Source organism: Protopterus annectens, chromosome 17.part0, assembly GCF_019279795.1.
Source record: "Protopterus annectens isolate FY-2018-M chromosome 17.part0, PAN1.0, whole genome shotgun sequence".
In the NCBI taxonomy this organism is placed as follows: Eukaryota; Metazoa; Chordata; order Ceratodontiformes; family Protopteridae; genus Protopterus; species Protopterus annectens.
In genome coordinates this window covers 239,353,503-239,379,182 of record NC_056751.1, presented here as the reverse complement: position 1 = coordinate 239,379,182, position 25,680 = coordinate 239,353,503, and the positions used below count along the sequence as shown (strand labels likewise).

The 25,680-nt window shown below is 43.5% G+C and overlaps 1 protein-coding gene across 1 annotated transcript in view; it reads left to right on the top strand.

Moving 5' to 3' along the window:
- The window catches only part of DMXL1 (Dmx like 1), a 2,737,735-nt gene that overhangs the window by 1,925,232 nt on the left and 786,823 nt on the right, over nt 1-25,680 (top strand). Inside the window, exon 33 of the mRNA XM_044059165.1 lies at nt 18,582-18,667. Within this exon, the coding sequence (XP_043915100.1) occupies nt 18,582-18,667 (86 nt within the window). The remainder of the gene's footprint in view (nt 1-18,581; nt 18,668-25,680) is intronic.

The following is a 25,680-nucleotide window of genomic DNA, read 5'->3' as shown; positions in this document are numbered from 1 at the left end:
TTTTTTTAACCTTTTAGGCACTTGTTTTCTTAAAAGATGCATCAGATATTAAAGGAGGTAAGGAAACCTGCTACTAGGAAATTGTATATTAGTACTCTTTTTAGGCTAGTATTTCTCCGGTTCTCCAACATTTCTACAATTTTGTGATCCTATGGCCTTTCTTACTGCTCTAACGTGGTTCATGTGTTGGCCATTACAGCATGTCTGTCTATAGATCCACCCCTTTCAGTGCTTTCCCATGTCAGAATGTTTTTGAAAGGGGTTTTACATACCAAGACTCCTAGAAAAATGTGGCTCCTCCTTGGCATCTTAACATTGTTTTAGAAATATTAACTCTTGCTCCATTTAAACCAGCTCATCAGGCTGAATTGAGTTTTCTTAACATGGAAAGCATTTTTGCTAATTGTTCTGACTTCTACAAGAAGAGTTTGTGTTGCAAGTTTTTCTGTTGTACCACCCTTATCATATTTCTCACAGAGTTAGGACGGAAGCCTTCATTTAGTCCTAAAGTAGTGTACGAGTTTATTTTGAGCCACACGGTTCATCTCCCCATCTTCTTTCTGTAACCTAAAAAGAAGAAAAGGAAAGGATCCTCCATATGGGATATCCACAGATAACTCTGATATCTTGATAGACCTAAAACCTTCAGAAATTCTGAGAAGTTATTCATTTCTTGTGAAGGTAAGAAGAAACGACAATCTGTGTCAAAGCAGACTGTCTCTAAATGATTCTTTTGCTATTACACTTTGATCTGATGTCATTTTCATTTATTCCTCAATGAATGAATCTTGGATTCAACCTCGGATCCAACTCTGCTACTTTTCTTCCAGACTCATGGATCCAACTGTTGAGCTCTTCCCCTTACACATAATGCCCCTTACTGCTGTATTACCTCAGATCTTATTTGCTGCTCTAACGGTTTGGACATGGATCTCTCTGTCTCGAGATCTGGGTTGTGTTTTACAGGTTTTTCCTGAGTAAAAAATAGAATTTGATTTTTCTGTCTACTCTTCTATTTTTCATCTGTACCCTTTCCTCCCTTTGCTCATTTTTTGGCAATTTTTGCTAGTCTTTCTACTGGTCTGGTCTTTGGGAATCTCTTTTTTGTCATTGTTGGTAATCTCTTTACATTGTCTTTCATATCTGCTTTTTTGGTAGCTCCTAAATTACCATTGTTAGTAATTTTTCTTTTTCTTTATCCCTTTCTCAAAAAAAAAAAAATTCTGATGCCCACAGGGAGTGTGTAAATTGTTTAGGCCCAAGTCATCTGGTTTCACCCTGTCAAATCTGTGTGCCAGGGCTATCAACAATAGACACAAGTTAGTTTTAAAGGCTTCCAGCTTCAGCTTCTGTCTCAGGGGCTCAAACCCCTGCAAAAAGTCAAAATCATCTTTGGAGCCCAGGGTGCACAGTAAATGCTCTCCTGCCCAGTCTCCTAGATCTGCTCTAGCATTGAGCTGAGTTTAACTGCTCAGATCCGACATTAACAGTCTCTAAGTCTCCTCAGCCCTGAAGCCAATTCCTCCACAGCTCCAATTGCCCTTTTTACAGGAAACTCCCAAGAGGTGAGCTCATGCTCTTTCCATGTCTTCTGTCAGGTCATCCTGAAGTCTAGCCGTGGCAGGTGTGGATTGGATGTTGAGGAAATTTGTCAGAGCTAAGATCCAGATGTGGAGGTATTACCATCTCCCATTAGATCCGTCAGACTGCAACCTGTTTCCCAGCCCATTGTTTCTCCTTCTCCGATCCTAATAGTGATTCCAGAGCTCTCAGATCTGAGAGCTCTTTTTTTTGAAAAAAAAAAAGATCTGAGAGCTCTTTGAGTCGAAGGGTCTGATCCAAAGGTATTGTCTTCTTTGACTTCAGCTATGTCCCTGACCTGTTTGACACTGATCTCCTTTAAGTAGGACAAGTCTTGGAGCTGAAGCATTGGCATCAGATCCAGGGGATGCATTCGACTCTGAGCCATTTCTTCCTCTCGGAGCCTCAGCATTGGACAGCTGTTGTCTGACTCCTCCCTTGGAGAGGAGATCTGGCCAAGGTCAGAGCTTGGCAGCACCAGTTGTTGACTCCAGTGAGGTTGGGTACAGCTTCCTGTGGTACCTCCACATTCAAGGTGGTGGAGAAGTTATTCTCCCACCCGGGAACTATTTTGACTCTTACTTCTTTGGGTCCTAACCCCATCCCCACTTTGGATCCAGCTTCTGAGCCTCGTCTGCCTGTTCCACAGGGACAACTGACCTGTATGAGCTGCAGTGCAGGGACTTCCCATTTCTTCTGACACCTCTCCAGATCATCCCACTGAAGAGGTTTCCCCAGAAGAGGTTGTGTAAGAGGAGGCACTTGGATTCCCCCAGAAATCTCTTGCCAAATTCACCAATTTTGATGAAATTGATGGGTCCCCCGGATCACCACCAGAAGACTTCTCCTTTTAAGACATTCTAGAGATCCTTTGCCAAAAAGGTAGTTTGTCTTCCGAACCCTCTTCCCAGGAGGAATCTTTGTTCCTAGAAGCCTTTGGGTCCAGCCCATCTACTTCTTGGGTTACCCCCCTTGGTGGATAACCTCATAGATCTCATCTCCTACCAGGCCTGGGAGGAACCAGATACAGTAGAACCAATCCCCCATCATCCGGACAAGATCCAAGCTCTGCCCCAAAGACAGGCTTTTTGGAGTAAAGGAATTCCTGTAGATGCCATGGTTGTCATGGCAGCCACAAAAAAGGAGCTGGCTGAACAGAGCTTCCCTGTCTATCCTCCTATTAGAGGGTCCAGGGCATTGGCTAGGTTTGGAAAGTGCATTTATGCTTCAGCAACCTTTGCGTTAGGGTCACTTAATTACTTGGCACACTTTTAGACTACAGATGCACTTGGTTAAGGAGCTGTCCAAGTCTACCCCTAGGATCGTGTCGGCAGAGGATGAGAAGTTTTTTCCTCACAACTGGTCACCCTTCAACCTAAATCTAATGTATCCATGAGGATAATCTCTCATGCAGCTGAAGGTTCCTCGCAGGCTGTGGGTTCAGGCATAGTCATGAGATATTACTTGGATGTGCTTGTATGATTTTGCCAAGCCCTTAAATCCTCTTTAATCAGTGCTCCCTTTGATGGATCTTCCTTGTTTGGACCCACTGTTAGATGCACTTTCCTACAGTGAGCAAGATGGAAAGACCTTGTCTGTTATGGGAATCCATTTTTCTACCCTGCAGAGATCCTTTTCTAGGAAACAGAGTGGCAGTAAAAAGAAAAAAAGTTGTGGTTCCAAAAATCTCAAAGGCCTTTTCAGGACTCGCAATGAGAAATTTCTCCCACGGTTGGGGGGGATTCCAGTGTAAGATGCCATCCTCGTGGCAGGGGGGTGGCAGCAAAACTAATGATTGTGAGATTTCCTTTATGGATAGGCCCTTTTAGCCCTCCTGAAGAGTTACCTGACTGTTTTTCTTGGAGGCAGTTGGGGTGGCGGGGCACTTGTCTTTGCACCCAGATGCTTTGGCAGCCACCATAAAGATTCTTGGGTGCAAATGTTCATATGCAGAGGATATTTCATTACCTTTTTACAAATTTCCCCACTCAAATAGAAACATCTCCCAATCAGCGGGAGTTAGCAGCTTTAGAAATTCAAAAGCTGCTAGACAAACGTGTTGTCCACGAAGTCCCACCAGACCAAAGAGGATCTGGAGTTCACGTAAGGTTCTTTTTAATGCCAAAGAAAACAGGGACCAGTTTTGGACCTCAAGTTATCTAAATCAGTTTGTAAAGAACTCCAGTTTTCAGATGGGCATGTTAAGTCCATACTGCTGTCTCTTCTGCCAAAGGACAAATGGATGTGTTCCATAGATCTCCAGGATGCGTACTATCACATTAAGGTGAACAACCACTCTGATGCATTTGTGCTTTTGGCTGGGGCCAGACATTACCAGTTCAGAGCCCTGCCCTTTGGTCTTACCACAGCCCCCAGGATGTTCACCAAGTATATGGAAGTGGTAGCATCTCATCTCAGACTGCTCGGATTCAGAGTGTTTCCTTATTTGAACGACTGGCTCCTCACCAACCCAACCAGGCATCACCTAGAAAAAGTCAGAGATTACTTACTCCATTTGAGTCAGCTCCTGGGAATCACAAGCAATCTTCCCAAGTCCCATCTTCAGCCATTTCACGTCTTGGAAGTCTATAGGAGCTCACTTAGATGCAGTCAATCAGTTGACCTTTTTGCCACGAAACAGAGTTCATACTTTGAAATTGCATGTCATTCAGATTCTGTCATACCCTTCTCCTCTAGCAAGACTGGTTCTTCAACCCTTAGGGTCTTTGGCTGTGATGATTACCCTGCTTTGCCCACTGCTTGTCTTTACATACGAATTCTCCAATGGACACAAGCAGTACAGTGGTCGATTCTTCGACAGCCTTTGAACCATCCTATAAAACTTTGTTGGGTCTGCATCAACTCCTTACTTTGGTGGATTCAGTCCAGAGAAGTTTGCCAGGGATGTCCCTTTATCTTTCCACCCCCCAAAGGCTACGTTGATCATGGATGCCTCCCAGTGTGTGTGTGGGGGCATTTCTTGGGATGGACTGTTCAAGATGATTGGTCCCCAGAAGAGACCGATTTGCATCTAAACATCTTACAGATGAGAGCAGTCATTTTAGCACTGCAGGATTTTCAGAATTATCTTCATCTAGGGCCAGATGCTATCCAGATGGACAATATTTCAGTGGTCTGGTACATCAACAAATGGGAAAAACAGGTCCTACACCCTTTGCTGAGAAGCAGTGAGAGTCTGGCAGTAAGCAATCTCCTCCAACCACTTTCCTATAGCAATGCACATACCAGGAAAATCCTGTTCTAGCAGACAAGCTCAACAAGATTATTCTGATGCCTCACGAGTGGTCTTTCCACCATATAGTGGCAGAAAGGATCTTTCACCAGTGGAGGCAACCTTGCTATGATCTCTTTGCCTCTCCCCTTAAGTGCAGCAGATTTTTCACCCTAATTCCCCCACAGGGGGAGTTGCCAAGAGATGCTGTAGTCCACGCTTGACCATCCAGTCTCCTGTACACCTACCCTCCCTACCTCTAATCTCCCAACTTCTTCAGAAAGCACTCCAGTTGAAGAGCAAGGTTATTCTCATTGCACCCTTTTGGCCTTAGCAAGTCTGGTTCCCCTTTCTATGGTCTCATCTTTTATGTCTTCCTTGCACACTGGACTTCAGTCCATTTCTGGTATCCTATCCCTCAAGGATGGCTCACCCAAACATTCCAGATCTCAAGTTGACCACACAGTTTCTCCAATTCCGATGATGGCTAGACAGTCCAGACTTTCTTCACTAGTTTGCCAAATCTTAATTTCATCCCAGAAACGTTTGATGAGGAAAATATGCAAGAGTAAATGGAAAAGATTTTTCTGTTGGGCACAACAGAGAGAATTAGATCCCTTTACTGCTCCTATTCCTGCTGTTTTAGATTTTCTTGCTTCGATTTTTCAAGGAAGTACTAGTTTCTCCACCATCAAAGTTCAGCTAGCAGCCATTTGTAATTATCACACTGGAGATGATGCTTTTCCTCCTAGCTTCATCCAGATTATGTAAAGCATTCCTTAAAGGTACTTTTTCTGCTTATACCTCTGTTCTCATTAAATCCCATACCTACATCTACTATAAAGAAACTCCTTCAGAAACCACTGATAATATCCTTTCTACTTTCTCAGTATAGCAGCTGATACTCCTGCCTACCCCATAGCATCTTCCCCATTTCTAAAATCCTAGAAAATGTGTCCAACTTCAACTCCTTCCCTCACTCCTAGACACACCATCTCTTAACCCTCCACACACGCACGTTTTTCAATCATAGCAGCACTACTGCCCTGCTCCTCCTCTCCTTGAAATTGTAAACGACTCTGGACAAATTGTTTCCACCTTTACTTCTTGACTCTCCAAAGCCTTCGATACTATCTCACACACACTACCTACTTAAACTCTCTCTCCAAACTTTACCTCCTCCCCTCCCTCTTTGGTTCTGGTTCTCTATCTAACCCTATCTACAACAAGTGTAAAATGGCACTACAAAACTCACTCAAGATGCCTTTCTTCCACAGAGCATGCTGGATGCTAAAATCATCTAGCTCTCATGCTACCAAGACACTAATGTTATTTACTTACCCTAAACCAAACCTCCCAACATGAATACATTCTTTCTAGTAGCTACTAAAAACAACTCACTTGAAATAGTGAAAGAGTGTCAAACTACTCTGTCCCTCCCTTTCCTCTGTCTTAAATGCACCTACCCTAACAGAGTTCTAAGGTCAATAATCCAAAATCACCTTCAAAAAGTCTCTTTTCTTACATTCTGCATCACAGCATCAATGCTCTTGCTCCACCCTACATAACTAACATTACCTATAATAATCATTTGTACATATCTACTTTAATAAGTTTAAACTTTGTATGTCTCTTCTCAAAAGTTTTACTGTTATTACTGATATTCCATAATCGATAAGTTTTACTCTAGTCTGCTTCATACTACTAATAATAACTGTCTGTACCTACATTGTCATTAAAGATCTTGCAATTGTGTTTCAAAGCTTGGTTCAACCTGAAGTCTCATCTCAAATTTCTTTCTTGGAAGACCATCTTTCTTGTGGCTATTAACTTCCTCTAGGTGAGTTTCTGAACTCCAAGCACTCTCTTCAAAACCACATTATTTGATTTTTCCATAAAGATAGTTATTGTATGTACCAATCCACCTTCCTCAGGGGTCCACTTTCAGTATAGAAACCCTTTGTCCCAGTGTACAGATTCCCCCTTCCGTTGAGAATCAGTTGCCTCCCTGGCTACCTCCCTCAGGCCTTGTAATGTAGGGTCTGAGAGCTGAGACTGTTTCAACTCTCTTTGTAACCCTTCCCAGCTCCCCTTCCACAGGAAGTCTGGTATTCTCTAACAGTGGTGCCTCACTGTCAGCCCGGGTACTACTACTCACCTCTGCCCTTGCAGTCACTCTGTCCAAGGGAACATTAGTACCCACAAGCAACTGTGGCTCACCTTCAGTCTCACTTCTACAGCCTAGCTCCTTCTCTAATATAACTACCACACCAGTCCTGTCTTCAAGTCTGCAGTCTGTCTGGGCCCCCCCCCCCAGTCTACTAGACCCACGTACTTGTCTCCAAGCCTGACTGTGTGCAACTGCATGCACACAAGATACGGTATTATCAGAATCTTTCCTTCTCAGGACATCTGCAGGGATATCCTCAAACACACCTACTTGCTTCCTTTTCAACCCTCCCAGTCAAAGCGAACCCTAGCCAGAGGTATTTGGAATGAGGTCCCTCCTAAAGCTCTGACTAGAGTAGACTGCCCAAGCAAGTTGTGCTCCTCTTTAACCATTGCAGGCTTCACAATGGTTAGGTCAGAGGCTCTCTCTCAGCAGTGGCCTGTTTCCCATCTACTAAGATAGGATATAACCTCTTGTGGTAGTTTGGTACCCTTGTTTTCTCCAGACACCTTACTGCTGGTATTCTGTCATTCCCACTTACTGGCGCTCCCACCATTTGTTCCCCAGATCACCTCCATGGACATCTATATGCTACATGGTCCCACTGGTTGAATTTAAAACATTTAACCCTTAGTCCTGGCCATGTACCTGAACTAGTGGCTTCCCCTTCTACTGGCGGACTCTGTTGGGGCAGTTTAGGCTGCCCACCATGGGCCTCCTTAGACCCATAAGCAGCACTGGGTATCCTTTTCCTGTGCAGTGATGCTCTGCTTGCTAGGTACAGGTCTCCCTTTTTCCCCAACTCCTCTGCGGTATTGCATTGGCTATCTGCTTACCAGATTCTCGTGTCCTCAGGCAAAGTGCTAAGGGCTTGTTCCCTCACCAAAAGGTCTGCCAGCCCTTTAAAAGTGGTGACCTGACACCCACTCACCCATCTATGAAAGTAAGTGCTTAACTCAGCAGTATATTCATACACACTTTTATCTGCCTTGCGTCTATGCTCACAAAACTTTTTTTCTGTAAGCTTCAGATGTTAACTTAAAATACTCTAATAAACAATTTTAACGGTGTTATAGGTTCATAGATAGGTACTAGGCTATCGGCCCAAGGGCCTACGTAAGCCTAGCCAGCAAGGTTCCCTGGTTTTCGCCACCCAAGAAAGTTATTTTCCTCTGCCACTGTCGAGCAGAGACACAGAAGTGATCCCCGGGGTGTATTTCCTATTTCCCATCCACTCATCAAGATTTTTCTTGGAGTGCTAATGAAGAACTTTGCTTGACATAGATGAGTAGCCTGTTTCAGAGTATGGGAAGTGTCTAGGACAGGAATATATCCCTCCAGCATATCCTGTTTATTGTGGTGACAAGGTTTAGGTCCCTAGAGCGTGTAGCTTGGAGGGATTGGGATTTCTTTAGGTGTAGCATGTCCAACAGCTCTGGGCTTGACATAGCTTTATATGTTAGGCAGAGATCACCTCAAAGTAGGCGATATGCTATGGAGTAAAGCAGAAGTTTTTTGAGACGGTCAGTGTAGAGCATTTGTTTGAGGCCAGTAATCCTCTTTGTGAGGTACTTCTGTGGCCTTTCCAGCTGCTGAAGATGTCTTGTGAGGTACATTCCAAAAGGGGCGTTTTACGCTATAATGGGTCAAATGAGTGTCAAGTAGAGGGGAACAATGACCTCTTTTTTCATGGAGAACCCTTTTATGATGAGGTGTGCCATATAGAAGGACTTCTGACTACTGTGGCAATGTGACTATCAAAGGAGACTGTCTACCTGGGTCCCAAGGTCTCTTATCACATATTCAGTGTTAAGTAGATTGCTGCCTATGTGGTAGTTCATGAGTATGGAGTTTTTACCAAAGGGGATGACACTGCACTTTTGGCATTGAGCTTGAGGCCATGGCTCTGTCACCAGGCATCTGTCTCAGTGAGGCCCTTCTGTAGGATGTCCACATCATTTGGGGACTTGACTATGGCTCCTAGTTTGCAGTCATCTGTGAACTTCGTTAGCCAAAGGCCTTCTGTGTTAGCTTGTACTTCAGAGAAGTAGATACCAAACAGGAGAGGTCCCAGGACGGAACCCTATGGTACTCCACTTATCACTGCTTTGAGGTCAGTTTTGGAGTCTGCAACTTTTGCAGTGTAGGCTCTGTCAGTGAGCAAGTTGGCAACCCATCTTGTGACATAGGGATTTATACCTAGTTTAGTGAGTTTAGCAATCATTCCAGAATGGGGGATGGTGTTGAAAGCCTTGGTGAGGTCAAGATAGGCTGGTTGAACCACCTTACCCTCATCTACGGCTTTGGTGACTGCCTCAAAGAAGTCGAACAGGTTCAGGAGGTATGATCTGCCTTTCACAATCCCGAACTTGGTGGGATCCAGAGTTTAGAGGTTACCAATGTCTTTGAGTTCCATGGCCTTGCAGACCAGGCTCCCCAGGCTCGTCGGGCTAATAGGTCAATAGTTCCCAGGATCAGTGGTTGCTTCCCATTTGTGGAGTGGGATAACTGTTGCTGTGCGACATCCAGTGGGCACAAAGCCTGATGCGAGGCTATTATTGAACATGGTGCTTAAGTGGGGAGCCAGTTCGTTCTGAAGTTCATGTAAAACACAGCCTGGGATGTTGTCTGGTCCCATGGATGCTGTGTTTTTGGCTTTAGAGAGTGCAGCTTTTACCTGCATAGTTGTGATTACAGGGACTCTGCATTCTTCCTGTATAGCTATGGGCCCTTTAGGGTGTGAGGGGGGGGGGGTAAAGTTAGCACTGAACCTATCTGCCAGGATGTTGGCAATATCAGTTGGTTCTGTAATTTTCGTGCCTTTGTGCTGTAACTCAGAGCAGATCTGGTTGTTGCCATTTTGATTCTTGACATAGCTGTAGAATGCTTTGTGGTTGTCCTTTGAATTAGTGGTGATTTTCTTTTCGTAGCTAGCTTTGGAGGATTATATAAGGGATCTCAGCTTCTTACTGAGGCTGACCAGGGAGCTCCTCCACTCATGGGATTTTACTCTCTTTTGCAACAGTTTCTTTCTTCTGTTGTACACCAGATTGGCTTCCTTTTTTTGGAGGATAGCGTCTTGGTTCTCTTTGGGATAGCACGATTTATGCACTCGTGTAAGTGCTTATAGAGTGCATTTGTGTAGGTTTCAGCAGTTGTAGCTGTATTGTCCATCTGCATGGGTGTCATGAAGTTCACCACTTCTGTCTTAAGAAGCATGAAGTGGGCTTTGGAGAAATATTTTACTGTGGTTTCCTTAATGGGGGTTGGGGGTGGGATGTGGATATCAAGGGTGATTAGCTTATGGTCGGATCGGACCAATGAGGAGTTGACTTCAGGTGTGGAACACCAGTCACTCATGTTGGTAATGACTAGGCCTAGGATATTGTTGCCCCTGGTGGGGGGTGTGGATATGTTGATCTAGGGCATTGAAGTTTATGAATTCCAGAAAGAGTTGAGCTAAGGAGTTGGTACATGAGTAGTTTTCCCAGTTAATGATGGGGTAGTTGAAGTCGCCCATTATTAGGGTGTTTGGTTGAACCCAAATATTTTCCAGTACATCAAGAAAAGAGGGGTGGGAATCCTGGGGCATGGTGGGGGATCTGTAGCAAGCTACAATTCGGATTGCAGTTTTGCCCAGAGTTACTTGCACTTGGATAACCTTGGATGCATTATGTGGAGCAACTAACCTGGAGGTGTGGATATCCTTAATGAATATGGACACACCTCAGCCTTTGGTGTTTCGGTCCAGGTTACATGGCTGAAAAGTGTGGTATGAGTTCTAGCCTGGTAGTGCAGGGGTGCTCTCTGGAGCCTTGAACCAGGTCTCAGTCACTGCACAGATATCTATGTTCTCCATTTTAAGGAGTGCCTCGAGTAAGTGCATTTTGAGATTTAGACTTCTAGCATTGAGTAGCATTGCCCTCAGTTTTTGCTTGCCTGTTCCTGTTATTGTGGTGAATTTGTTATTTGAACCCTGCCTAAAAAAGGAACTATAGGGGCAGCAAGAGCCTTAGCCAGTATCCAGAATCCCAGGGGCTACAGGTGCAGGCCATTTGTGGCAACGCATCTTGGTCTGTCGACCATGTCATCCCAAGCAGACAGATACTGGATCCCCTTAGAATGACACCAGAAGCTAAGCCAATTGTTGAAGTCAATCATTTTGTCCTTGTACTCTGGTATCATTCTGGGTGATGGCAGAATGCTACTCAGGGCTAGGGTCATTCCTGCCTGGTCTACAAGATCGGAGAGCTCTTCCATGTCTCCTTTCATGTAGTCCAGGGAGGTACGTCTCAGGGCATTCACACCAACATGGACAATGACAGAGTCATATTTCTACTTGTTGTGGAGTGGCCTGAGTGCATGGGTTTTGTGGCGGATCCTGGCATCCAACGGGCAGCTGACAGTAACCTTCTCCTTGTTTAACCTGGTGAGTGGGACATCAGTATGCCCGACTATGGAGTCACCTATGACTAGTGTGTTGGGTAGGTTGTTTTGCCTTATTGGCTGTGGTTGAGTGGCACACTGAGTCTGTGGGCTATGTGTCATTTGGGTTGTGTTGAGGGATGGTAGGTTGCTTGCATTTCTGCTTTGGAGGTCTCTGTTTAGACAGATTGATATTGAGAGCCTCCGCGAATGTTTTTGTGTTACTATGTGTGGGTTTTGGTGGTGTAGATTTAGTGAGACTATGTGATGTGTGGTGTGGTGCAAATGTTTACCATCTCCTCATGACTGTCAAGTTCAGTCTTGGTTGGAGAGAGCTTTACCTCCAGTTTGGCTAGATAAGTGTATCTTTCACAGGTTGTAGTGTTGGGTGGTAGGAGGAGAGGGTTGTCTGTGTACATGAGGCAATTTCTACATTGCCTCAAGATGCCCAGATTCATCAGATAGGCAGGATAGTACCCTGGGAGCTGACCCTTAGACATGCCTGAATAAAAAAAACTATCCTCCTCTAGATAAGTGAGGAAAGTGAGTACAAGAGCTGTTTTTCTCTAAGCAAGTGAGAAAAGTAAGTACAAAAACTGTTTTCCTCTAGGTAATGAGGAAGATTGAGTACTATAGTAATTAGCAGCTTATTTAGTGCTTACAAGTTCTGAACAAGTGCTGAGCATGAATATGCAAATTTAAATGGTAAAACTAAGAATCTGTATCTGCACTAGACGAGTTACAGGACAGAAACAAGTGCAAATGCAGGCTTTCAAATCAGAAAGTTGAGAGAGATGGAAGATTGCCCGAAGGCTTCCCTCCAACACAGGTTAAAATATTCTCCTAAGGACCAGGCACAGTGAAAAGTTTAAATATATTTAATACTAAAATAACATGAAAATACTAAATATCTATTTAAAATAAACACCAGAGTTTCTGTCACAGGAAGTATTAAAAAAAATAACACAGATGGATAGATTCAAACAGATACAGAAAAACATTACTTAACTAATCTCATATTTGTTGACTGATCTAAAGAATTACTATTCCCTGGTTACTTACTTAAAGCAAGGCAAGATGAGGTGGGTAAGAGATCCTTCTATGTCAGGTTCCAAAAAAAAAGACTGCTCTGAGACTTTTGTCTCATCTAGTATTCAAACATCATTTCAATCTTGGTTTACAGAATGACATCACATACATCTGGTCATCTGACGTTTGGTTCCCATACTTACCCTCCTTTACTAGAAACTGAACGAGAATCACGCACACGTTACCATACACACACAGCTTTGCTAAGATGTGTTATAGCAGTTGGAAGCCATAAAACTATTTCAACACTTCCACCCTTCTAGGGTAGCAATTAGTTCACTAATCAAGACAATACAGAAGGCTTTCTAGTACATACTTTTTTTCTCTGGCTGCATTGAGACCTGTGAGATACAATCTTTATAGCCTAAATTAAGTAATTTAATTTCAGGATATTTTTCTAAAAGTTAGCTGGGGCTAAGATTAACCTGTTCTCTTACAGCATCCTCGGTTAACATATATACCTTTCCTCAGTTGCAACAGTACACTCTAATATAAATGTATATTTTGTTCTGTCCAGCAGGACCCACTGTTGGTTCATTTTTAATGCAAGCAACTTTACAAACAAATTTTCAACACAAGCATCTGTACAAATCAGTGTGCTATACAAATGACATATAATTCTTTACAAAACTCCAGCTAGCTATGCTGGCATATGTTACACATCTACTTTACTTTTCTTGCCATAGCTGGCAATACCTCACGTCATCACACTCACCCATGTAGATCAGTGTCTTGCTGCCTTATCTTGCTTATGAGATGCCATGATGGCAAAAAGATGAATTTTAAGAGGGGAATTACCCAGACTTGTATCAAACAATGACTGATGAGTAACCATTAGAAATGTCAGAACTGAATGGCTGAAAAAACAGACTTTTAAATACCAAGTTCAAGATGGCTATTTCAAGGGATGTTCCCTTTTCTTAAAACCAAGACACATCTAAGGTAGTGACCCATTGTAACACAAAAAGCACACCAGTGTTTTAAGTAATGAAATAGAAGCCACAAACTTATGTCTTAGATTTATTAGACAAGCATTCAGCTCTTTTGTCTGTTTTAATTATAGGACTTCTTCAGAACTAGCAAGCATCAGTCAGGCAGTACTTGTATACTAAACAAATAATTGAAAATTTAAAGTCACATAGTCTCAATACTTGCCATTTTATGTTTTCTTTCCCTTTACCTAATGTAGTAAGGCTGTGTGACTTTAAGTTGACTTTTTGTTTGTTTAGTCTTTAAGTAGTGCCTGACTGATGCTTGTTGGTTCTGAAGTCATCCTGCCATTAAAATGGACAAAGGTGCTCAACCTTTGTCTAATAAGTCCAAGACATCAGTTTGTGGCTTGAAATTTGTTACTTAAATTCATTGGTGTGCTTTTTGCATTAGACTGGATCACTACCTCTGATGTGTCTCGGTTTTATTTGCCAAGGATTTCTCTCTAATTGTAGTTATCTATTCCCTTTTCTCCTAGGTATGGCATTCTCTGAGTTGATTTATCTACATTTGGGGTGTGTGGATTGCCTGGGCCCCCGCCTTAAAAACAAAGAATTTTAAAGGAGGAAATTGATGTTCAAGATTCGCTCTTCAGCTGTAGTGTCAGTGTTATTTTTCTGTCGTCACTCTGCATTTCGAGTGCTGACATTTCAGTAGGTAGCCTTGATGAAGTGTTTGACAATGAGCTGCACCAACTAAGAAAGGGATTTATACCTCCTGAAGTCTCAGAAATGTTGAAACATTTCAGTAATGCAGGAAACTGTGATATGACTGTAGGTGCTGTAACTACCAGGAGAATCTGATAAAGCTGTCGGACATCTCATCTCTGCCCTGGTGACTTGTTTAGGAGACAAGAATATAACCTTTCTGGGATGGACCAGTTTACCTTTTTTCTGTGATGTTAAGTATCACCTTGCGGGAAGAATTGGGGGGGGGGGTACAGAAACTGAGCATGGGAAATATATCCATATATGGCCTAAAAAGACTACAAAACATTTTCGGACAGACTGAGTTAAACTTTTAGAAGTTTTTCTCAGACAGGAAAGGGGGGAAGGAGTGCATAAACCTCCCTTTCCACAAGGCATTTTGTGAAATAATGTTTTGGCTTGACAAACCAAAAGTTTGGAAACTTTGCATTTACTGGTGGCACAGCAAAGAAATCTAAATTAGAATAGATCAGAGGAATTCCCCTCTCATAAGTTTCTGATAATGTTACAAATGAGTGTCTGTCGCAACACTGCTGCTCCATAGGATGTTCTGGACTAATAAAGACAAACTGCTTATCAGTGCCTAATGCCACCACCTCTGTAAACTGGGTATAGCTACATGCCACATGCTTGTTGGTACATCAGAATTATTTTCTATTTTAAAGAAAATAGCCAAATTACTAAGAAATGTTTGTGAAGTACTACTCTTGCTGTGAACAGGAAAAGACTTTACCTAACTGGAGTGATCTCCTCAACCATAGGAGAAAGCATCTGCGGTGACCACTTGAATCACTGCTCCTGAAAGGAGGTCACCTCCTATTTGCAAGTGCTGCAGGGCCAAACACCATTCAGATTCTCCATAAAGACCAGTTGTGAAGCAAATTAGGTGGTTCATGGCATCCATGTGATGTGAGGAGTTCAGTGCACCCTAATTCCTGCCATGAGGTCCAAATTTCCTGTAGCTATGATTGCATGTCATTTGTTCATCTGTAGAAACTGACTGAAAATAAATGGGATCCTAATTGGTATCAGGGAAAAAAAACAGCGCAGGTCTTAGATAACATTTGAGAAATTGATAAAAGGCTTGGCTTATTGTATTTCATAAGGTATTAAAGAAAGAAAATGCCAACATCATAGAAAAGGGCTTTGGTCTCTGTTACTTCAAAAGAAGGGGAAGATCCCCACCCCCCTTGTGTAGCCATTTCATTTTCAATATCATGGCAGATCAAATAGAAATGATCTTGTTTGCCTTATAGCCTGAAATTAGTGTCCGTTTTCTGAAGGCAAACATATGACAGCATTCCTAAAATTTTGGTCATACAACATGATGTTGAATATAGTGGATAGTCTAGTGGCATTCACTGGTGCTGGTCACATGAGAAAGATCCACTGACGCATAAAGAGCCTCTGAGAGCAACATTACTAGCCCTTATCCCTGCAATTACAAGTGTGTGTGCTGATTGGTGTATCTGGTTATCTCTAACCCAGGCCTTCCCTTCTGCATCCCAGGTCTGAGCCTAAGAGCCCTACTACTTATCTTGTGTTGTTTTGTTGAATCTCAAAATGTCACATTTTGGGATCTTTTTCTCTTATTTCAGCAGAGTGGAGCTTGCCTTGCTGTGGGCATTCTACTTTATTGTAAAGTCACATGACTCGGCAGAGAGAAAAGGTGAATAACTTGTTTTATTATAGTTTCCCTTAATATCCAAGATTTGCAGCCTCATCAGTAGTATGCACATAGATCAGAGGTACATACTTGTAATATTTTTGAGTACTTTGCACTGTGTTGTGTTGGGCTGTTTAATTTTACTATTTTTTTAGATCTTTCAGTTAGTGTTTATGTTTTGACTAAGGGAGGAGTTGTGGTTTTTAAGAGATTCCCAAATCAGACACTGATCACAGATTTCTCACATGCATAGGAAGTTCACATTGTACATATTAAAATAATAGGTGGATGGTATATGAAAGTTATGAGCAGACATGTAAAGGATTTAATGACTGCATTCTTTGCTGTACAAACCTTCAGGTTAATACTATCACTAGGGATCCTCTAACTGGTATCAAACACTGACCACAGATATTTCACATGCATGGGAATTTCACATTTTACATTATCAAAATAATAGATGGTCTAAGAGTGTAATGAGCACACATGTATAAGGATTTAATGGCTGTGTTTGTTGTACAAACTTTCAGGTTAGTACTTTCCTCTTAACTGGTAGCACACAATACAGCTGATATGTCGTGCAGCAACAAGCAAAGGGGGAGGGACTCCTAGCTTGTCTGCAGGCTAGCCATGCATCTTAGGGACCTTGCGGCAGTCAGGGCATAGATCTCCAAACATTGAGCATCCCTATTTCTCCCATTCCTTTCATTCTAAAAAGTTCCAATAAAGGCAACAAAAGAACAGGCAAGACATATTATAATAGCTTCATACTGGCACACGGTGCAATTCTCATTGCATGTGGATGAACCTGGTGGATTTTGTAACTCTGTCTTGCCTCTGCATTCATCAAGAAAGGATCCTTTATTCACCCCATTCACAAAACTCAGGTTTGTAGTTTAGAAGATTTTAGGTTAGTGCCATATACTTGCCTCTTATCTCTAAGATAAAATGTATATTTTAAGAGGCCATAAGAACTTTTGTCAGGAAAGCTTAACTGACAGCACTGGAAGCATTTTATTGTATTCAGCAAGAAACACACCAATGTACTGCTTGAATTCCTTTGATATTGCAGCATCTTTCTGTGCTCTTTGGTCTGGGCATTGTTAAGGTGCATCTTTATACAGTCTCAGCCTAATATTGGAACCTTCCAGTCTCTTCCAGCTCGGCAGTTAATGTATCCTGTAGGATACCTTAATTTTGAGACTCTCAAGGAGACCCAGACACCTCCTCCTTGAGACATACACTGCCTTCATTGGAAACTGTCACTTATGCAGTTCTGAAATTATTTTCTTGGAGAAGCCTCTTCTATTTGCTGTCATTTTTCCCAGGAGGAGATCTCTTTTCTAAACCTTGATGTAAAGAGCCCCTACACTGTCCTTCCTTAGAACAGAATGACTGGTTCTGAAGGCAGTCTTAGGTTTTTTTCTTATCTTAGTCCATTCAGCTCATTGTTTTTAATCTCAATCTTTTGAGCAAAGACAAAAGGATTCCTGTACACTTTGGATGTCCTCAGACAACTAAGATCTCCTAGTAAGACAGAATACTCTGATCACCATTTTTATGTCGGGGAAGCAGGACACACATGTAGCCAGACGGACTATTTCCAACTAGATTACAGAAATCCTACCACCTTCTGATTGTAGCCACAATGACAAGACATAAGGTGTCCAAGTCTGGTACATTTCAGTAAAGTAGTTTCTGTAATGAGCCTTCTTCAGAAGTGTGTATACTGTAGTATTCGTAAGGCAGTCACTTGGACTTCAATCTACACATTATCCATGCACTACGAGCTGGGTATTTAGTTTAGGAGGATAGCTGGTTTTGCCTCAGCTGTTCTGAAAGAAATAATGTAGCCCTCTGTCTACATCACTGGTCAGGGAACTTCTAGCTGCCTTGTAATCTCTCATGACTACACTGCATCAGTAATTATCCTTATGATAAATGTATTGCAGTTGATATCTGACATTAATCATGACTGTATATGTTTAAATAATAGAGTCTTTACTGTGATAGGAGATTTTTCCAACCACCTACCATTCCATTTATTTCTCCTGTCCTCTCATTTCCCATGAGGGAATGTAGATAGTCTGATAAGTTTCTCATAGAGAGCAGATATTGGAACAGCATCTTGTATGTATATATTTTTTGAAGGATTGAATGTGACTGAATGTGGCATTTTTATTCTGCATGTTGCAGGGGAGGTGGTGTTGCATGTACATATTTTTAGATAGCGCAATCTGTGCTTTTTATCTTGCTGTGTGTGCACTTGGGAGTTAACACCAGACAAAAACTTAATGTATGTAAAATTGTTCTAAGTCAGGTTTTTTTCAACACCCTCCACTGTTAGAGAATAAGGTAGGGAGTCCTGGTACAGTTGGTTTCTTGCTCCAAAAAGAAGAAAATGTTATGTACGTTACTCTCTTTTTTTGCAGAGGAGGTTCTGGCTGACATCCTTGAAGTGGAAGATTACCCTGCACCACTCCATGGTTATTCAGCTGCTTTTAAAGTCTTGATGGAAGCTTCAGTTCTACTTGAGGCCAAATTTGATATTTTATGGATGTAAATTAGAAGTAATTCTGTTATTTGACCATCTTCAGTTATGTGATTACCTCTCAGCAACAGTAATTTCCTTTCAGTTGTGAAAATTAGAGATAATGTGTTTTTAAGTGCGTTTTTTACAGTGTGGTTTAATGTTTTATTTTGTTTTGTTTTCCCCCATAGCTGGTCATTAATGCGATTGGCAATGGTACAACTGGTGCTTCATAATCTGAAGAGTTTTTATCCAATGGCTGGCCATGATCTGTCAGGTAATATTTGAAGGCACAACTAGGGGAATCTTCACTATGTTTAGAATATGAAGATTATTGTTAAAAACAGTTTAACAGCTCAAAGCAGGCATTAATCTGAACTACTGTAAGCAACTGTGAGCATTTTTGTTTTCCACAGGCCACTACAACAGAAAGCTAGCACTGACATTTCATTTATCACACTGAAAAAGCAGACATCAGACTACTGTCACACCCACACGCATACATATATATATATAGCCACAAAACTGTATTTTATCTTTGTTCATTGGAACTGTGTTGCATGCTGTTAGCACCAAGTTCTATCTGCCTGATAAATCCTTACTTTGTTGCACAAGGCTGCTGCTAATATTTTAATTGGGGAAGCATTCCAGGATACTGTCACTATGCTGAAAGAGACATGTTTACTTTTTTCTGGTCTTTGCCTGTGTCATTTGGACCTTAACAAATTGCTTTTTTAATTACCTTGATTTGCATAGTTGTCAGGATGATACCGTAGAATTGCCTGACACTGGATGTCACCTTTCTCTGTCAGAAGAATCTTTCAGGCCATCTGTACATATGTTTCTAAGTACTGGGGGAGGGGAACTGGAGCTGACAATAAGCAGGGTCTTATAATATTAAGGACTGAACTTCAATTTGCTTTCCTGCATACTTCAGTTGTCATTTCTTGTTGACATTCCAGTTGCAGCTAAACCACTGTATGATTTTCTGTAGATTGAACAGGTTCTCCATCAACCTCCCCCCTCCGTCATCCAAAATGCTAACTGAATCTGGATCAGGTTGACAGCTTGCTGATGTTCTTTGTTCTTCACTGTTGCAGTCCTGACTTGTGGGATTTCCTGCTTTGGAAGCTCTCGGTTGGCCCAACTACTAGAGTGAAAAAAGACTCCCTCCTGCCTGAGCTGGTGGATGCCCTACCTTGACGTCAGGACAGTTTGGTATAAAGGGAGCCAGCCGATGCCATGACATAAGTCTGTCTTGTCGTCGGAGCCTAAAGCAGTTGAATGTGTCACTGGTCTGCACCAGAGATTGAAATTCTTCTAAAGCTAAGTACCCCATTGTGGAACTCTTTTTCTTACTTGTGACTCATGTCAGTTAGTTAACTGTCTCCGTTGTGGTAAACAAATCCCACACAGAGACTTTCATGCCATGTTTGTTACTTGTTTAGGCCCAAGCCATGACATGTAAAATTGCCATGTGTGCGCCCTTTTCAGTGCTAGGGCTATAAGGCATAGGGCCGAAATCTTGTCTAAGCACCTTAGTCAGCAGTCAACTCAGGCCTTGGCATTCGGTTTGTTGGTCGGGTCTGGAGTCACTAAACAGACCTCTGCTTCTCCAAATGATCCTCCTGACAACATACCTTCAGGGCATCCACCAGCATTGGACATTTCTTTCAAGGAGACTTGTGTCAGAGTAGCAGAAGTGCACATGTCCAAGACAAAAATTACACCTAAAAGGAGTTGACATCAGGTACTCTGCCTAGGCCTACCAGCTCCCGCCCCACATCAACAGAATTTGGTCAGAAGCAGGCAAAACCCTCCTCCCCCTGAATCTTCACCAGGAAAAAGGAAAAGGTACACTACACCTGAGATCTTTTCAAAACCCCCCCTGATTCAAATGAAGACTCTGGCCAGGAAGACTGTGTCCTTGAAGATGAACCCTTCCTTAAGTCTTAAGAGGATTCTGATTCAGAGGAGGTGTTACCTTCTGCTTCTCCCCCCCAGGACATTTCCTTTGGGGTGACACTGTCTGCCATGAGAGAGTTTTTCCAGTGGCAGGCACAGGAATACCCCCCAAGCAAAAAAGAGGGTCAGGGAGTTCCTTGATCTTCCTCAACACAAACCCTTGGCTGTCCCTCCAGTTTTGCAAGTGGTAGAAGATGTCTTCATGGAATCTCTCAATCCAGACACTGTTCCCCCAGCACCTACTAAACCAGACCAGTTTTACAGGGTACTCGACTCATATAAATTCATTTTTAAGAACCTTTCTGCTGACCCAGAGGTTGTCATCCCAGGCCCCAAAAGAGTTAGGGCTGGTACTTCTAAAAAAAACATTACCTACAGACAAAGCAGGGACCTTGACAGATTCGGGAAGAAGGTTTACATTTCATCAACTTTAGCTATGAGGGCCCCCAATTGCCAATTACATATGGCAAAATACTAGCAGAGTATTTTTGGAAAAAATGAAGCAAAGGATTTCCTCCCTGGAGGACAAGGAATTGCCGGATCTCTGCCATTCCAGTTCCCAGGTAGCTAGACACTCCTTCCACTGTGGATATGGTGCCCTACAGACATATTTCCAAGCTGCTGTCTCTGGCTCAGTCATCAGAAAGCATGCTTGGCTTAGGGAACAGTCATTACCAGAGCATGTTATATCTAAACTGCTAGATGCACCCCTGGGTAAGGACTGACTTTTTTGACCAAAGGCTGAGGCTGTGTTAAAAAAAAAAAAAAAAGATGAAGGATAAAGCAAAATCCATGCAAACTGTCAGAGGCTTCCTCCAAGTCCAACCACCTAGGTTCAGTAGGAATTTTACCACTAAGCATTGGTCCTTTCCCTCCCATTCAAAACCCAGTCAGAGGAAAACCCAGAGAAAGGCCTCATAGGCAGAATAGCATTTGCAGAGGGCAAGGCAGTGATCCCCAGGAGCACCCACACCAGGGAGGTCTAGGCCACAGGTTCCTAGCAGAGATCAGCAATGACTCATCCCCCTCACCCCACCCCAACCCCAACCACTGGACAAGATAAGAGGAAAATTAGGAGGAAGACTTTCCCTATTCAAGGAAAACTGGGCCCTCCTCACCTCCAACAAGTGGGTTCTGGAAGTAATCTGAAATGGCTATAACTTTACTTTCAAAGTACCATTAAAATTCTCAAGCTATCCTGATGTGCCACAAAACCAAAGGGCAGAGGCCATTTCTCAGATTCACAACCTGTGCTCTCAGGGCTCTGTGGAACTAGTACCCAACCACTAGATAGGAAAAGGGTTTTACTCCAGGCTATTCCTGGACCCTGGTAAAGAAGGCTCTTGGTGCCCTATCCTGGGTCTGGCCATCCTCATTTAGTCCCAAAATTCAAAATGCTTACTCTTCAAAAGCTTCTTCCCATGTTCACACCTGTGGCTCTAATGGTCACCTTAGACCTGAGAGATGCCAACTTACACATGCCCTAGAAGAATCCTGTAGAGGTGTTCTTCGCTTCAGAGCAGGTTCCACTCAATTTCAATTCTCTGCACTTCCCTTTGGCTTGTCTACTGCTCCCCAGGGGCTTCACTGAATGTTTGTTTGGCCCTGTGATTTCCTTCTGCAGAACAGGAGACATCCAGATTTACCTTTATCTGGGTAACTGCCTCATTCAGACCATGAGTCTGTCCAATCTTCTCCAGGATCTGGCCTTCACCCAGACCCTACCCTCTTCCCTAGGGTTCACCATAAACATCAGCAAATCCAACACAAACCCTTCCACCCGGATAGTTTTCCTGGGGCTCTGCTGGATTCCTCCCTCCCTCAGACAAGGCTTCCTTCTTAACACAGTACTTCCAGGACATTATGAAGAAGCAATGCCTTTCAGCCAGGGAATTCCTCAGAGCACTGGGCTTCATGGCATCCTGTATACTAATGATCCCTCTTGCCAGGGTACACATGAAGCTTTAGTGGTACTTCAAGAATCTGTGCTGCCAGCACTCACAGTCCCTGGAGATAGAAATACACCTAATTCACTGACTGAGGAAGAAATTGGCATGGTGGGCATGTGCACAGAGCCATGGTCTTGCCTTCAGGTTCATCCCTCAGGGCCAAACCTTAACTGTGGTTGGATCAGATACAGACTGTGGAACCCATTTCCACCACCTACTGTCCCGGGGCAAATGGGAAGAGCAGTTCAGACACGAGAAGACAAATTGGAAGGAATTAATGGCAATACAGAAGGGCATGGTGGTCTTAAAGGATCACTGGAAACCAGAAGTCTTACTTTTCAAAACAGACAACACAGTAGTCATGGTACATAAACAAGGGGGTACCCACTCCTACCATCTTTGCCAGCTGGCAGTGCAGGTTTGGGAGACAGCCAAATGCTATGGGCTTGCATCTGAAGGCTCAGTACCTTCCTGGGGGCTCAGAACACTCCAGCAGACTGCCTCCCTCAGCAGAGACTTAATGGATTCCATTCATGACGTTTTTGAATTGTGTTTACTTCTCAAGATGTCGGATAAGGAGGGTACATCAGGTTTCAAACACTGTACCTTGTGTAATGCTAAACTACCTAATAGTGGCATTCACGATGATCATGTTTTATTGCTTGGGGGTGCCCCACCTTTCGGTGCAGCCTCCCTGTGGGATTTGCCAAAGTTTCAGCCAACGCACTCTGAATGAGCGCAATAATAAACTAATTCTGAAGGGACTACTCAAATTTCCCTTTTCAGAGGCCTTTTCTACGATGCAGGTCTCAACCCCTCCTACAAAAGTTAAGAAAAGGCCCCATTCATTTCCCTCTTCTTCCTCTGCTGACCAGGGTAAGTGTGTAAAACCTAAAATTCAAAAGTTTATCCTCTGAGCATAAATCTGCCTCCTCTGCATTGTCCTCATCTGCTCCAAGTGCTTCAACTATTGCTTTATCGGTGCCAGCTCCGATACTGCCTCCGGCACCGACTATAGACTTCACCTCACCTACTACGATTTCGGCACCAGTGGTCATTTCGCACAGTGCACACCTTCGATGCCTATCTCTTTAGTGATGTTTGAACCGCCCGTGTCTGCTCCGAGTGCCCCTTCGGCATCGAGCTGTATTACAACAACACTGGATTTGACCCCACTACTTCCTGTCTATAAATTCAAGACATCAGTGCCAGCAGATCACACCACAGACCTGATGTTCTCTGTCCATAGACTCATTCTCAGGTCAACTGTATAGCTTGTTCTTAGATCAACCTGACTCCCTGTTCAGAGTATTTACTAGAGCCACCAGGAGCCTTTCAGAACTTGATGTGGTGCGTCTTGTGGATCAGCTGTTGGCAGCCAGGGGGATACCCATGCCTTCTAAGGCCCATCCTCAGGCAGGACTTGAGTTGTACTCTTCACGGACTCCATACTATACTCCTCCTTCGGCCATCCCGGTTCCGAAGCCTTCTGCTCGAACATCCTTCTTGGTACTTCCCATCTCTGTGCCTGTAGTGGACCTCACTGAGGCTCTGGATCTGTCACTTTGGTCCTTGGTTCCTGCTGAACCGTTCCTTCCTCAATCTCGTGATTGGGCGACAGGCTCCTCGTTTTGGGACACAGTTCCGTGTGGTCCTTTGGTTCTGTCCTCGGTACTGGTAGCCTCGCCTGCTCTGATCCAGCTTGAGGCTCCATCCTTGGGAGCAGGGTGTGACCCCAGTTCCAAGGTTGTCCTTCTTGGTTGCGGGCTCCCATCCCTCTTTGGGCAGACTTGTTTCCATGTGATGGAGAGGCACTCACTTCTGGAAGCATTCTGCCGATGTCTGAACCCCGGCTTTCTCCCCCTGAGCTACAGCTGCCATGGGCCACCTCCCCAGGGTACCGGGCAGGGAAGCTGCAGGGAACCCCTGTTCAGGGTACCCACTCTTCCAAGTCCTCCTCAGAAGCCCCCACTGAGGAGCCCCCATGCAAGAGATTGTGCAAGAGGAAGCACATTGACTCACCTGAGGAGTCTCTCACAGAAGACATGGATTATGATGATGGTGAAGGGTCCCGACGGTCATCCCCTGATGTCTCCTTTGGAGACATCCTTGAAATGTTAAAGCAGAGGTGCGACTGGAAGACCTCCAACCCTACCGCTGAGGAATCAGTGTTTCTGCAGGCTTTCTGTGCCCGGCCATCTACCTCTTGGGTGACCCCGCCTGCTGACAAGCTAGTCCAGCTTGTAGTGCATCCTGCATGGGAGAACCCGAGGGATTGGGAGACCTGACAGAATTCTTTCCCCTCCTGAGGAGAACCCACGTTGGTCCAGAGGTATACCAGTCTATGCTATGGTGGTGGTGTCGGCCACGAAAAAGGATCTGGCTGAAGCGAGTTCTGCTTTCCATCCACCCAGGAGGGAGTCCCGGGCCATGGACAGATTGGGGACATCTGGCTGCAATTTTTAATTTCCATAATGGGTTGGATGGTACACCTCTCGTCTCACTACATTTATGTAAAACCTTTCTCAAAGGAGTCTCACACATCAGGCACCCTGTCAGACAGCCTATAGATCCATGGAACCTTACATTAGTTCAACAGTCTTTGACTCATCCCCCCTCCGAACCCACAGCGAAGTGTGACCTGAAATTCTTATCTTGGAAATCCTTGTTCCTGTTAGCTATTACGTCAGGCGGGCGGGTTTCGGAGCTACAGGCATTGTGCATCAGAAGACCCAGTTTGGTCTTTGACAAGGACAGAGTATCACTCCGGACGAATCCATCTTTCCTTCCCAAGGTTGTTTCTGACTTCTCCATCAATCAGTCCATTGACCTACCAGTGTTCTTTCCAAATTTTTCTAATAAAGGAGAGAGTACTGCCTACATTCCTTGGATGTACCCAGACAACTGAGATTCTATTTAGACAGAACCAAAATTATACGCAACTCTAACCAACTTTTTATTTCCTTGTCTGGACCTAGAATGGGAAATTCTGTAGCCAAGGTTACTTTATCGAAATGGCTAAGGGACTGCATATGCTTCTTTTATTCTTCCACAAAAGAACCTATGCCACAGGTTAAAGCCCATTCCACTAGATCTATGGCGAAATCTGTAGCTTTGCACTCCATGGCTTCTATGGATGACATTTGCGCAACAGCTACTTGGGCTAAACCCCACACTTTTATCAATCATTACAAATTGGCTGTGGTCTCCAGAGGGAAAGCTGCCTTCGGCTCAGTGATGAATGGAAAGAAGATTAACATCATCAGATAAAGAAGTTATATCTTGCCATAAGGTTCCATCTGTGTTGTTTATCTTCATTCACTCACTTCCCACCCTCCTTCCCCCTCCAAAGGCTCCTGGGGGATATTTTGGGTCC